At 37.9% G+C, this 15,948-nt stretch overlaps 1 protein-coding gene across 5 annotated transcripts in view; it reads left to right on the top strand.

The window, feature by feature from the left end:
• Positions 1 to 8,102, top strand: part of CAT (catalase) — a 49,522-nt gene extending 41,420 nt beyond the window's left edge. For 3 of the 5 annotated variants that reach the window (XM_087951201.1, XM_087951198.1, XM_087951200.1), the window contains exons 9-12: positions 462 to 600; positions 1,071 to 1,201; positions 2,014 to 2,200; positions 3,223 to 3,437. In XM_087951201.1, coding sequence (XP_087807327.1) covers positions 462 to 600; positions 1,071 to 1,201; positions 2,014 to 2,200; positions 3,223 to 3,422 — 657 coding nt within the window. In that variant the 3' untranslated portion in view covers positions 3,423 to 3,437. Of the gene's footprint in view, positions 1 to 461; positions 601 to 1,070; positions 1,202 to 2,013; positions 2,201 to 3,222; positions 3,438 to 5,747; positions 5,835 to 7,004 lie in introns of those variants that run through there. The other 2 variants (XM_087951202.1, XM_026664705.2) reach the window with 1 other exon arrangement.
• Positions 8,103 to 15,948: the final 7,846 nt, after the last annotated feature.

The following is a 15,948-nucleotide window of genomic DNA, read 5'->3' on the forward strand; positions in this document are numbered from 1 at the left end:
TGTATGTATCTATATATATATGTATGTATCTATGTATATGATTAATATGTGAAGCCATTGAAAATGTCCTGTGAAAGCTGGACTTAAGTGAACAGAGGTGACTCTTTCACAGCTTCAGTCTCAGGGTCTCTGGGCTTGTCAGGTTGTAAAGTACTTAAAGAGTTGGAGGGGCATTAATGAAAGCATCAAAAACATCCTTGTAATTGTGTTGGCTCTTTCTGCTATATTGAAGAGATGCCTTTGATCTGATTCTACAGGTTTGCTTCTGGGCCATGTTCTTGGGTCCTTTGAAATCAAGACTTTTTCCCCTCATGTAGGATAGGATAAGCAATAGTCTCTCTCTCTCTAAAAAAAGCAGTGATGACATAGGCAGGGCAGAAAGCACTGAAAAGCAATCTGAATAAACCTAGGGAAAAAGTTGTCTGCTTCCTCACTTTTACCCCTGTAATATATTTTTCTAGGGTCGTCTTTTCTCATATCCAGATACCCACAGACACCGCCTGGGACCGAACTACCTGCAAATTCCTGTAAATTGTCCATATCGAGCTAGATTGGCCCACTACCAGAGAGATGGGTTTATGTGCATAAGTGATAACCAAGGTAAATCTGAATAACATTTGGGAGCTAGGCTGTGGTGGCAATTTAAACTAACCTTGCAGATGCTTTTTCTTCATTTACATTGACACTACAACTTAACTATTTCTTAATTTTTGTTTTATATTAATTTCTCCCTTATTTTTATTATATGGACATGTAAAAATGTTTAGATCTGGATGTTGTGCAAAGGCTCATTCAGTAAGCCTAGCAGCCAAACTCACACAGTAATTTCACCTTCAAGCTTTTTTTCTTAACGTTGTCAAGATAATAACAGGCCCTAAACAGTTTTTTATTTTGGGTATCTATTACAAATAGATTTACTATGAAGAAAGGCAGGCATTGTATAAAGGTCATTAGCTTGCTAAAACAAATTTTTGGTTTATGAGACATTGTGATATACTTTTCAGAGCTGAAACTCTTGCATTCTTTGCTGCTTCTGTCTGTCTCCTAATATATTGTATTTTTTCTCCTAGGTGGTGCTCCAAATTATTACCCAAATAGCTTTACTGGCCCTGAGGATCAACCCGCTTTGAAGGAGAGCCGTATATGTACCTCAGGCGATGTACAGCGCTTTAATAGTTCAGTTGAGGATAACGTCTCTCAAGTAAATAAATTAGAAATGCCCTGTTATTTTATTTTAGAAATGAAATGTCTCTGTAAAGACACCTTTTCTTTTTCTCTCTCTTTTTAAACAAGGTAGATTTATCATGAACATTCTCTTTGTTTGTCTTCCAAGCACCTAATTGAAATCAAAAGTTTGAGAGCACTTGCTTGATATAATTTTGTCCTAAGGTAATTAAGCTTTGGTTTCCTGTTTGTTCTCAACTTTTCTTACTCAATTTTCTCCACAAGTGGAGCCAGGTATAAAAGAGAGATTATTTGGTCTCTTGGAGCAGTCCCATTATTTTCCTGGTTTGGTCAGTAAGGTGCCAATCCTCACTGCTGATCTTTCAAAAATATCCCCCCTCCTTTTTATAAAAAAAATATTTAGAGGTAGTCCTTGACTTAGGAACACAATTGGGACCGAGTTTATCGTCATAAGTCGAGGCACTCTCATCTGTTAACCTGATTTTAAAATATTTTTATGGCAGTCATTAAGCAAATCTCTGATCATTAAATGAACCTACAGTTGTTAAATGAACTCATTTTTTTTTTCAAATGGGTGTTTTTCACCAGAAACCAGGAAACAGCATCACAGATCACAATCATATGAACATGAGATATAAGAACAATCTCACAAAGAAGGCAGAACTTTTCACATTCTAAACAGCAGAGAGAACTCCATGATAATCATAAATAGCTGTCAATTTATTCAAATTTATGTAATAACTAAGGTTGATACTGTTAATGAAATAGAACATTTCTATTGGCCAGCAGAAGGTATATCTAATGTTTGCTTTCACTATTTATTGAAAGGTACAGGATTTCTTTGTCAAAGTATTGAATGAGGAAGAGCGCATGAGGCTTTGCGAGAACATTGCTAACCATCTTAAGGATGCTCAGATTTTCATCCAGAAGAAAGCTGTAAGTAACAACATGATATATCTCAAGCTGTATAGAGATTCCGGATTGAAGGGCAACATTAACTTTGGAGCATGCAGAGGTACATACCGTATTTGCCGGCGTATAAGACGACTGGGCGTATAAGACGAGCCCCCAACATTTCCACTCAAAATATAGTTTGTTATATACTCGCCATATAAGACGACCCCCCACTTGGAGGCATGTTTTTCAGGGCAAAAAAGTCATCTTATACACCGGCAAATACGGTAAGTTGTAACACTTGGGGTATTCTGGATATAATTCTTGATTGACACTCCCGCCCTTTCCCCAAACTTACAAAGCCACCAAAATGCTTTAGAGAGGCAGCTTCACCTTTCTCAGGCTGGCACTCAATTCCTCTCCCTTTCTTTGTGACACCGTTGAGCGATCTGCTTTTTTCAGGGAAAATAAATAAATAAAAATAAAACTGGACGAAAAACAGTCGAGTTGTTTCTTAATATCTTTCCACCTCCCCAACCAATTTGTCTCCAAGGGTGCACCACACTGATTGCGACATTAATTATTTCAGAGAGAGAGGGTGGGGGGAGAAATCTTTACTTCCTACTGTGGCTTTTTCCTGCGCATCGTTCTGGCTGCACTCGGATGGCGAGCTGGCGGAGCAGTCTGGCGCATGTGCAGCTCACCGTTGGGGGCTGGGGGCGCGGGGGGAGAGAAGGCCTCCTTATTTCCACGCGGGAGGCTCGGTCGCTGGACCGTGGACGAGCGCAAAGGAGAGAGTTCTGAGTGCGAAAGGGCCGCCACTGATCAGGCACAAGAAACTGGTCCTTTTTTCCCTTGGCTTTGTGGTTGTTACTTCTTACAGGGAGGGATAATGAGATACCCATGCTGGGAGAAAGCGGAAAGGATGTCTATTTTCCTGCTCATTAACTTTCCAGAAAGCGTCGAGTTCCTACCCCGAGACTTGCCAAAAGTCCAGTTCATTCATTTGCTACCTTTCTCCAACGAGATCCAGATCTGTTTCCACAACGCGCTTAGGATCTTATCTTATTATCTTATTAGCCTTGCTCGGTCCGTCCAAGAGAGAAGAAGGCAGACGGTTTTGCGCTCAGGGAGAAAGGAAAGGACGGTATATATTACCTGTTATAAAGCAGCTGTGTCTTTTCTTGGTCTCACATATCTGCTGGCATACAATTCTGGATAAAGATGTTCAGTTTCAAGGTGTTCTGTGCAGACATACATGCCCTCCAAATCATATGCTGCCTTTTGAATCTGAATTGCTCTACAACCCTACCATATTAGTTAGTGTACAGCATGGGCTGTAAGCTCTATTTGCTGTGATAACATTAAAAAATTAAGAATGGAACTTTTTTGCAATGTGACAATAAAATTATATGAAAAATATCAATTATATAGCAGAAGACCTAGCAGAAGACCTGTCATGTGATTTAGTTAGAGCTGTGCTCCATCTTGCCACAAAAAATAAACCTGGAACAGAATTAGATAGTCCAGAGTAATTATAATTTAAAGTGGTATTAATGACCTATGGAACATCATCCCTCCCAAAGTAAAGTTGGTCCCAAGCCTACTGGACTTCTGGAGAGCCCTTAAAACATGTTTTTGTCAACTGGCCTAGGCATGCTATGATAGAGTGGCAGCCTTCTAGATGATTATAAGATATTTAATTGGAATGCATGCTCTTGCTTGCTTTTTTTTAACCATTTTATTTTTCATGTTTTTAATTTAATCTGGCTGCATTGTAATTGTTTTTCTTTTCATGTATTTGTACTGTTTTATTATGTTGGGCTCCTAGATTTGTTATGTGATATGGACAGCTGTAAAAATGCAATTGATAAATGAGTAAATGGTGAATATTCTAATTGTTGGGTCAAAATCTTATACAAAATTGTATCTCCAATACATAAGAACTGTGCCTCCTGCCCCCCACAGGATTTTTAAAGAATATCTTTTGATACTTCTCACAAAGAACTTTTATGTAAACAACATGGCATATTAATATATTCAGTAGTGAAGAACTTCAGGTCAAAGTCATCTATGTCTTCAGATTATTATATGTTATTCCAATAACTGCTTTGAAAGAGATGGAAATATCATGAAATTCATTAGTTGAAACATAGGCTTTCTACTGTAGTTTCAAGTTCTTACTCCCAGAGGTATAAAATGGCTCAAAGTGGAAGTGTTATTTGAGTGGTTCAAAATAAAGAAATTAATCCATGATATTTTTCTCTGACCGCAAAGTTCTAGCAATTTATCACATTCAGGGAGTGACATGCTTCTGCATTTTCTTATGCCTTCTCTTTGTAAAAATATCTATAAATACCATAAATATGAATAAAATAAACATAAATATATCTTCATATGTATTTTCTATGTTATCAGCCAGAATATATACATATATTTAAATGTATTAGGTAACTACACATAACTTATTTTTATATAAATATACATCTACAAATCTCTTGTAAAGTTAGTGTGATGGATTATGTATGTATGCATTCTCTGCAATATCATATTTCTTAAAATATAGATGGTCACTGTGTTTGTTTTCTTTTAAATGTTTCTTTTACTATAATGGATATGTGTTCTGGAGCAGAATTTCCCAACCTTTCTGGGTTGGAGGCTCGGAAAGGGGGAGAGGCAGGTGCCTTTACGCGTGCATGAGCATGCGCGAACCTAGCTGCAAGTGCGCTACGTGATGCTCATGGCAACATTTGTGCCTGCACGATGCTCGCAGTAATGCTATCGCGAGTGAGGGGTGTGCGTATGCCCATGAGCATGCACTGACAAGCCACTGGTGGCCAAGAGGCCACAACCCAGTAGTGCGCCATGGCCCACAGGTTGGGGACCCCTATTCTGGAAGGTACAAAATCTCACAGCTGCTGACAGTTTAAAGAAAATACTTCAAAAGCATGTTGCTGAAAAATCCGTATTGATTTCTATGCAATTCAGCATGCTTCTTCCACTTAAGTCTTATGTGATAGGTCAATCAACAATGTATAGCACAGAGAGACTGATTCTGATTTGCCAGTTTCTTTTCCTAGAAAGATTTGTAGTAGTAAGCCTTATGCTTGGCGATATCAAACTGTATAAAGATCCTTGATCAGTGAACTTTTACTTTTTAGTTGGAATTAATTAGCTTTAGTAGTAATTGCTTTGGATTGCAATCCTAAGGTTTTTCTTAAGATGAACGTAATTAAGTTTCTTTCTGAATAATATTTTGTTGGAGCCTTTTCAATGTTTTATGTTTGAAAACGACTGAAAATATAAGTATTCAGTTTGTAGTCCAGACCAAGTTCAGTGTTGAATATTACTTTGACTAAAAAAAGTAAACTCTTAATGATATAGCCTTTTAAAGTTTAAATTAATGATGTTTAGCATGTACTTGGTTAAATGTGACATAGAAAGGTAAATAATTTCTTATAAAAATATTTACCTTGTAGCCTGATTAGTTGACCAATTATGTATGATAAATTGAAAAATGGTACCTCTGCTATTACCAGTAGTTGAAATAAGTACAATCCAGATGTGCTGAAATTTCAGATCTTTGTGTCAAAAGCAATTGACTTGTCCTTATAAGAACAGGTATTAGAAAAACAGACAAATGACCTAAGCTTCCTTTTTCAATCCAGGTGAAAAACTTTATGGATGTTCATCCTGATTATGGTGCAGGCATTCAAGCCCATCTGGATAAACACAATGCTAAAGCAAAAAGAAAGGTAAGAAAACATTATCAATTCAGATGATTGTCGAAAGTAAATAGAGATTAAGCAGTTGAAAATGGATTAAGTCATAATGGTATAAATAGATAGGCTCAAAGGAGGAGTGAGAGGATCTTGAACAACGTAAGTCGAAAACAAACAACAAACAAGTTATTACAAGTCATCTTATACTGATAACCAGAATTTTCGTTAAAAATCATTGTGGTTGTAAGTTGAGTCACCACATGACAAGATTTGATTTTATGACTTTTTACGATAGTTATTGAATAGCGGTTTGTTTAATGAATCACATAGTCATAAGTCCAAATTCAACTTATTCAATTGGCATTTTTTGTCAGAAAATGGTAAAAAAGCAAAACATATTCACATGAGCATGTGACACTGGTTGCCAAGCCTCGAAGTGCGATCTCATGACCATAAGGATGGTGGTTATGTAACTTTAAGAAAGAGTTATAAATAACTTTTTTTTACTCCATCAAAACTTTGACTTGTTAAGCAACCAGTCATAAGTCGAGGACTACCTGTGCAATATCTGGATTCCTAATTGAATTAAGTAGATTCTATTTCAGTGAAGTTAAAAGTATCTAGGCAGGGAGGGAGGGAATATTGCGGGTCCCATCCTTGAGGGAGATAACTTGGTGGGACCCAGAAGAAGGATCCCTCCCTCTGAAACATCATTCCCCCAGAGATTAGACTGGCCCCCACTCTGATTTTCTTCCGGAAGGCGTTGAAGACCTGGTTCTGCCAGCAGGCCTATGGAACCCAGAGCCGTATGGAGCCCATTAAATGGCTCATGTAATCTGCTGTCGCTGGTAGGGGAGGTGGGGGGGTGATTTTACTATATTAATTTATTTGATTTTATGAGTTTTATTGTTTTTAAATTGTGGCTTTATATGCTGTATGCCCCCTTGAGTTGCCATGGCAAATAGGTGGCAATACAAATCTAATAAATAAATAAATATCTATAAAAAATCAGTAGCTGTCAGAATCCCTATGGCTGTGTGATAGTACAGATAGTTAGCAAAGAAAGTACCAATGAGCAGTAAAGAAAATGATCTGTTATCCATTTCTCTAAAATGTATTTAAAGAAGTATGAGTACAACTAAAATTAGTTATTAATTTTATATTAAAACAAGTTATTTCTATTTTTAATTTTGTCATTTCTAGGATCAAATTCATACTTATACACAAACTTCATTCTCTGGAAAGGAGAAATCTCATCTGTAAATGGCATGTGATTACCAGTCACATTGGAAATCATCATCTGAAATCCGTCCAACTGGAAAATGAGCTATGAAAAGCTTTACATATTGCTGTTAACTGCAATATATAACCAAGTGTCATTTTAATTTAACAATAAATTGAATTATCTATATAGGTCATTAATTTGGAATCTATCCTGATGATATCTTTGAAATGTTAGGTCTGAAATATACAAGAATAATAACTTTGTATTTAATTTTGCTTATTAACATGTTTTATTCTTGTGATTGATCTTTCATTTATTTACCAAAAGAACACAAATTGCTGGGATTGATATATTTTAGTGATAGAACGACACATCCTTTTCAAATGAGTATTAAAAATAAAAAAACATTTTTAAAGAATTATATAAATGTAACTCTTTTTAAAAGCAAATCTCCACATAGTACATTATAAAACTATAATGTATACTAAGTACTTGAGGGAGAATTATGTTTAAATGTGAAAATTACCTATGCTATGAAAAGTTCGTATACAATGGTATTAAGTTCTAAACTGTTAGCTGCAAATACAAAAGCATTTAAATTTGAAGTTCCTTTAAGAAAAACAATATAGATAACTTATGCTGAATCTGTGATGATAACTATGAAATGGCATGTCTGAAATAGTATAACAATTTTGTGCTTATTTTTGTCTATCAAACCTAATTTGTATTCTTATAATAAATCTTACATTCTTTGAAAGAATATATATGTCTTTCTTTTATTGGTAATCCTGACAGTACTATAAGTAAATAAAACCCTTATTAAATAAATATTAACAATTAAAGCAATTTTAAATAAATATTATATATGAATGTTTTTAACATAAAATCTGCATTCATATGATACCCTTAAGAATTGTTACAATACTTGATGGATTATGTTAAGTGCAAATTTATTTGTTCTTGGACTAAATGTTTCTTTCGTTGTTTCAAGATGGATCTCAACAGCAGACTTCTGAAACAAAAATAAATGGAACATTTTTATAATGCTCATTCTACAATAAAATTCTCATAAAATATCTGATGCCTCAATTCTCTTTTAATATTCCGTATAGTCTATAATAATCATATACAGTATGAGAGAGAGAGAGAGAATGTGTTCCCACATCAGCTGTTAAAAATCTATATGAGTATTAATTTCTTAGGAAACATTCTTGTGCATCTTGAAGAACGAGGACATGAAAAATAGTTTTACATTTGTCCAGCAGATGGCATTTAATTCACAGGAAAATCAGCAAAAGTCCATTAAAGATTACCCAAAATTTCATATCTCTTTTAACCTTGCTGAAATAAATCAATTCTATATTCCTTCCCTGTTTTATTTTTCATATTTTTATTTTCTTGGTAAAAACCAATAATCTTGGTTTTTAATTCCATTAAATAATGTAATAGAAATTGATTTATTTCATTTTCTTTTTATCCCTTTTCAGATAATCCTTCAAGACTTCAACAGATCTCTTTTATTGATCCAATAAGAAACACTTCTACAAATAATTCTGCTAGTTTGATACTTGTTTGTCCCCTTTAAATGTTAAGACATCACCTGGTTTCATTTGTATATCCGATATATCATCTTGCTTCATATTTTTCTTGCAATTTGTCATATTTAAACTGCTCTTCAAACCACCCACTGTTATTTTACTCCATTCTTTGTTACGTATTCTTCTCTTTTAATTGTAATTTTTATTTTTGTTTAGTTCCCTCTAGTGTCCAACCTTCTATCATTATTTTCCCAAAGAACTCAAACACAGGAAAGATTTTTAAAATTAATTTACATTTTTTATTCCAAATCCTTCTGGACCTCCTTAGACTGTTTTTTAACTTTCCAAAATTTGTAAAACTTCTGATCTGCAATATAACGAAGGCTTCATATATAGTGTTATCTCAGATGACCATGGCAGCATTACATCTCATTTATAAATAGATTTGAGTTTATAAATACTTTTTTTTAAAATACACTTTATTGATTTTACAATTAAAATAGACCAACAACACATACATAAATGTAAGAGAGAAAAAGAAAATAAAAAAAAAGATAGAAAACAATTAAAAACATTTTCATCTTCAACAGTTTGTGAGACCTCCTTTTTATCCTTATTTTATGCTATATACACAATTGATCCTTACATATATCTTTACATCACTACTACGATTCTATCATATCTTCTTTTGCCTTTTAATGTGAAATCTATCTTTGGTCCAGTTCCAGCTGTCGTAATATATTGAAGTGTCTTTATCTTTTAATGCCAAGGTTAATTTGTCCATTTCTGCACAACTTGAAATTATTTGAATAATCATCTCCTCTGATGGAACATGAGGCTGTTTCCGACATTGTGCAAAAGCCAATCTGGCCGCTGTCAAAATATATTTCACTTTTTTTGGTAGTTGTTTATCAAAGATCCCTAATAGAAAGGACTCTGGCTTAAATTCGACCTGTTCTCTTGTCATTTCCTCCAGCCAATTTCTAATTTTCTGCCAATATTTTTGAGCTTCTGTACAAGACCACCACATATGGAAGAAAGTCCGCCCCCTTTTTTTTGCATTTCCAGCAGTTCAGACTCATATTGGGGTGCATCTATGCTAATCTCGAAGGAAGAAGGTGCCACCTGTAAAACATTTTATAGGCATTTTCTTTGTATGCTACCAATTTTGTGATTTTATTATTTCTACCCCAGACCTTTTCCCATTCTGTTAAGGTGATACTACGTCCTATATTCCTACTCCAGGCTATCATGTTCCCTTTAACAATTTCTTCCTCTAATTCTACTTCTAATAAATAATTATAAAATTTTGTTATATTTTTTTGCCTGATCCTAATAAAATTTTATCTAATTACCGTGTTTCTCCAACAATACGGCCTCCACCAATAGGAAGCCCCGGCATGATTTATTGGCATAAAATCAAATTAAGCCCCTCCCCCCAAATTAAGGCCCATATTAAACATGCGAAATGGGGGGGGGGAAATGGCGGGGGGGGGCTTGCCGTTAGGAAGTACTTTGTTGCATGCCCGGATATGGTGCTGCCTGCGTTGGTGGAGCACTTCATATCGGGAGACCTTCCGCCACCGTTAATTTCCCTTCCCCCTTGCTGCCGTAGCGTTACAGCAACGCCGCGGCGTTTGGCACAGCCACGTGCAGCCAGTCAGGGCTCCTCCCTGCAACCGGAGCCCTGAGGAGACACTTGGCTTCAGGCGCTCCTGTGGCTGCCTTCCCTTTGCCTTCGAAGGTAAAGTGAATTATTTTAAAACCTCCGCTCATCCCATCAGGGCCGCGCCGAGCCATGCGAGCTGGGCAGAGCCGGGAAAGCAAGCCGGGGTGTTTCCTGGTTCTGCCCAGCCCGTACGGCTCTGCCGCGGCCCTGGCGGGATGAGCGGAGGTTTTAAAATAATTCACTTTACCTTCAAGGCAAAGGGAAGGCGGCCACAGGAGCGCCTGAAGCCAAGTATACCAACAACAAAGGCAAATCCTCAAGGTGGGCTGGAGGGAGGTGGCTACGTGCCCCCGGGCTGCTTCAATGCAAGGTCCTGACCTGCAGCATCCTGCCGTTGCCGCCGCGTCCTTTTCGCTGCTGCCTCCCTCTCCGACTGCGAAACCGTGTGCTTCGCCAAACGCTCCGGATGAGGCGAGCTCTTTCATACATAGAGAGAGAAGGAAAGACGCCGGCGTGCTCCGAGAGGCTGGCTCTTTTCTCTAGCCGAGGCTGACATCTGACTGAATCTCTATCCCACTCCTTTATCCTCACGACGGGGTCGGCAGTGACGCTCTCTGGTGCGGCCACCTCAGCTTGCCAGCCTTGCCCCGCTATGAGATGATACTGTGACAGCCGCTGCTGCCGCACTCCCTTCTCTTTCCTCGCCTCTCCTCCCTTCGCCGGCAGGAGTGTGCGCGCCTGCTGCCACTGCCGCCGCTCCTGAGGCCATCTGGGGCGGGCAGGTGGGAAAGCAAGCAAGGTGGCTGCGCTGTCTTCTTTTTCCCTCAGCAAAGCGCCGCCGCTTGCCGCCGCCACCGCCACCTGCGATGGGCAAGGAGGCAGCGGAGGCACCCGAAATGTCACCAAGGCAACGAGTGCCTCCCCGCCGGGCCCTCCGCTCATCCCGCCAGGGCCGTGGCAGAGCCGTGCGGGCTGGGCAGAACCAGGAAACACCCGCGGCTTGCCTGCCACGGCCCTGGAGGCACTTCCTGTCAGCCTCGGCTAGAGAAAAGAGCCAGCCTCTCGGAGCACGCCGGCGTCTTTCCCTCTCTCTCTATGTATGAAAGAGCTCGCCTCGCTCGGAGCGTTTGGCGAAGCACACAGTTTCGCAGTCGGGAGGGAGGCAGCAGCGAAAAGGACGCGGCGGCAACGGCAGGATGCTGCAAGTCAGGACCTTGCATTGAAGCAGCCCGGGGGCACGTAGCCACCTCCCTCCAGCCCACCTTGAGGATTTGCCTTTGTTGTTGGTAGCTTGCTTAGGCGCTCCTGTGGCCGCCTTCCTTTGCCTTCGAAGGTAAAGTGAATTATTTTAAAACCTCCGCTCATCCCGCCAGGGCCGCGGCAGAGCCGTACAGGCTGGGCAGAACCAGGAAACACCCCGGCTTGCTTTCCCGGCTCTGCTCAGCTCGCACGGCTCGGCGCGGCCCTGATAGGATGAGCGGAGGTTTTTAAAATAATTCACTTTACCTTCGAAGGCAAAGGGAAGGCGGCCACAGGAGCGCCTGAAGCGTGTCTCCTCAGGGCTCCGGTTGCAGGAGGAGCCCTGACTGGCTGCACGTGGCTGCGCCTAAACGCCACGGCGTTGCTGTAACGCCACGGCAGCAAGGGAGAAGGGAAATTAACGGTGGCGGAAGGTCTCCCGAACATCCAAGCTGTCGCCGCCCGCCCACCCGAGGATGCAAGGGGGGGGAAATTAAGTCACCCCCGAAAAGACGGCCTAGCCGGTTTTTCGGGGGTCAAAAAAAAATAAGGCCCGGCCTTATTATGTGAGAAACACGGTAATAGATTAATTGCTATTAATCTATTAATTCCAAATTCTTTCTTGTCCTGTTTGTATCTACTTTGAATTTGAAGATATGCCCACCGATCCATTTTTAATCCCTGATCTTGAAGGTATTGCCACGATTTCAGGTTTCCTTGCGTATCCAATAGGTCCTTATATTTAATCATTTTAGTAATATCCAGATTATTTGGGTGGATCTTCACCTCCATTGTTGAGATCCAGATTGGTATCTTTAAGTAGTGTTTTTTCCATATTTTCTTCCAATCAGTCAATAATGAATCTCTGATTAGGTGTCTGTGAAAATATTTCTGGCTAGTTTTCCCAATATCTCATAAAAAAGCATGCCACTCCCTCTGTAAGTCATGGCCTTCTAAGATTAATATTATTGGTTAAATTCACCCATTCCTTCAACCATACTAAAGAGGCTGCACTATAATACAACTCCCAATTTGGAAGTGCCAGCCCTCCCCTGCTCTTCATATCCTGCATTGCCTTTAAGTTTATTCTAGGTTTTTTCCCTTGCCAGATGAATTTTGCAGTTATTTTGTTAAGTTCTTCAAAAAACATTTTGTGTACTTTAATTGGAATAATCTGAAATATATATAGGAATTTTGGAAGAATATTCATTTTAATAGCAGCAATCCTGCCTAATAGTGAAAGTTGCAGTTTGCCCCATGTTTCTAAATCCTTCTTTACCTGTTGCATTAATTTGTCATAATTGTTTTCCTTTAGTGTCTTACAATGTGCTGTCAACCATATTCCTAAATATTTAACTTTCTTTATCACTTGTAGTCCCATAACTTCTTCTAGTTCCAATTTCTGTTTTCCTGTTCAATTTTTAGTCATTAATTTCGTTTTCTTCCTATTAATTTTTAGTCCTGCTACTGCTCCAAATTGTTTTAATTCATTCATCAGTTTTTGTACTCTTTCTATTGGTTCTTCAATGAAAAAAATCATATCATCCGCAAACACTTGCAACTTATATTCTTTTTTCTTAACCTTTAATCCTTTTATGTCTGGGTTCTGTCTAATTCGCGTTAATAATGCTTCTGGTGATAATATGAAGAGCAGGGGTGAGAATGGGCAGCCCTGTCTGACTCCTTTTTCTATTTTTATTGGGCGAGTATATTCCCCATTATAATATTCACCTGTTGTGTATCATAAATGGTTGTTATAATATTTTCAAATTTGGTGCCTAAATTCATATTATAAATTGTTTGGATTAAAAATTGCCAATTTAAGTTATCATTCTTCTCTGCATCTAAAACTTAAGTGCTATTTGTTTTTTGGGGTGGGCTTCGTAAAATCCTAAAAGATCTAATACTATTCTTAAATTATTCCTGATTTGTCTGGATGGGAGAAATCCATTTTGGTCTTCATGTATATGCTCATTTAAAATTCTTTTTAGTCTACTTGCTATAATAGAAGTGAATATTTTGTAATCAGTATTTAACAGTGAAATCGGCCTATAATTATGTATATATCGGGGATCCGAATCCTCCTTCGGGATCAGCGAAATCAATGCCCCCCTCCATGAGTCCGGCATCCTGGCTGCCAATAAGACATCATTAAAAACTTCCACCATAAGAGGTCCTATTTGTTCTGCTGTTGCCTTGTACAGCTCCCCTGGGATCCCATCTGGTCCCAGGAATTTGTTGTTTTTCTGATTCTCTATTGCTGATTTCAATTCAAACCAAGTAATTTCTTTGTTTAATAATTCTTCCATTTCTTCCCCAATTGCTTTATCCTTCATTTCATCTAAATAGTTTCTTATCCTATCTTCGTTAACTTCTTCCTTTTTATATAACTCTTCAAAATATTTATGGGCAATTTCTTTTTTTTGTTCTATCCCTTGTTGTATATCCCCCTTTCCATCTATTAGCTGATAAATCAATCTTTTTTCTTTCCTTTTTTTAAGTCTATATGATAGCCATCTCCCTGGCTTGTTGGCATGCTCAAAATAAGTTTGTCTAGTTGTATTCAAATTTATAATCATTCTCTCTTGTTCAATTAAATTCAATTTATGTTTAGTTATTATCTGATTTTGCAATTTTGAATCCTTTGGGGTACTCTGTAATTGAGTTTCTAATTCCTACATTTTTTGTTGTAATTTGTTTTGCTGGGCGTATTTTTCCTTATTCCTCTTGGCGTTATAAGAGATTGTTATACCTCTTATTACTGCCTCCATTGTATCCCAAATGTTTTGTTTCGTAGTTGCTCCATTATTATTTTCTTTTAAAAAATAGTTTAATTCCTCCTTGAGTTTGTTAGTATATTCTTTCTCTCTTATTAACTGAGTATTTAACGTCCATCTTTTCTTGGGTTTTTCCCTACCCTTCCATATTATCTGAATTGGATTGTGATCTGCCCATTCATTGGGTAGAATTTCAATCCATTTTATCTCATTTTCTATTTCCCCATTCATCCATGCCATATCAACTCGTGTCCATATTTGATGAGGATTTGAACAGAATGTAAATGTTTTTTTCTCAGGATTTAATCTTCTCCATATATCAATCAAATTTGACTCCTTCATCATTGCCATGCATATTTTGGGAAGCTCTCTCTTTTTCCCTTTATTCCTTCCCCCATTACTGTGGTCTTTTTGATAATCAGCAATAGAATTAAAGTCCCCTATAATACAAGTATTTCTTTTTTCCAATCCTACTATTTTTCCATAAAGATGCTTAAAAAACTCTTTTTGATCTCCATTCAGGGCATAGATTACCACTAAGAGAATTGGGATGGCATTAATCCAGATCTGCAAAACCAGAGTTCTTCCCTCAGGATCTAACCATATTAAATCTGCTTTCATATCCTCTTTAACATACACTGCAATCCCTTTCTTCTTCCCCGCGTCTGCTGGTGCGGTGAATAGCTTCCCTAATTTCGGGCATTCTAAGTATTTTTCATCTGATTTCTTTATATGAGTTTCTTGTAGACATACTATATCAGCATTTTGTTTGATTAATTTGGCTATTATCCTTTCCCTTTTTATCTTCGAGTTTAAACCATTCATATTAATTGATAGTAGTTTCTTTTCTTCTTCCATTTAATTAGTTCTGTTTCGCTCTTTGTCTTATGACTGCTCCGGTCTCTCCTTGTGCCTGAAGATGTGTCCTACTTTCTTCTCTCTCCTGTTGTAATTGAGTATTTTCTTGATTTCCTAAAGTTCCGTCTCTGTTCTTATGATAGCCTTGATCTTCCTGGGAGTTCATTTCCAGTTCATCCTTACTGCTCTGATCTTCCGGGTCTACCAATCGTTCATAAAATTCCTGGGCCTTTTCCATGGAGTCTATTTTATTTTCCTCTCGTCCCAAAAAACTAACATCCCCTCAGGGATTAGCCATTTAAATACAATTCTTTTCTGATTTAGGTAAGTAGCTAAAAATTTATAATCTCGTCTTTGTTCTCTTACTCTTCTTTGTATTTGTTTGAGAACCAAGACTTCTTTGCCTTTATACGTGATTGATTCATCTCTTGACATCCTATATATGATGTCCTGGACACTTCTTCTTGCAAATCGTATATGGACTTCTCTTGGGCATTTGTGGCATCTCGCATAATTAGTGCTAACCCTGTAAACTTCATCAAACTCTCTCAAGATGTCATCTTTATCATTTTCCAATAGTCCCACCAATATTCCTGCCATTAGTTGTTCCAGGTCTTCTTCTTTTGATTCCACTATATTCTGGAATCTCAAGTATATAGCAGCCTTATCCATCTCTAGGTAGACCAGTGAGACCTCCATTTCTTTACTCACATTCTTTAATTGTTCACCTACCCTTTCTAATTTCCTTTCAGTTCGTTTTGTACTTTTCTCTATGTCTTTTATTGTTGCTTCATTTTTCTCCAAGGCCTGCTATAATAATGCAACTTTGTCCTCTACTTTG

Source organism: Notechis scutatus, chromosome 1, assembly GCF_049901735.1.
Source record: "Notechis scutatus isolate UNSWTSFEM ecotype Mainland chromosome 1, rNotScu1.2, whole genome shotgun sequence".
NCBI lineage: Eukaryota > Metazoa > Chordata > Lepidosauria > Squamata > Elapidae > Notechis > Notechis scutatus.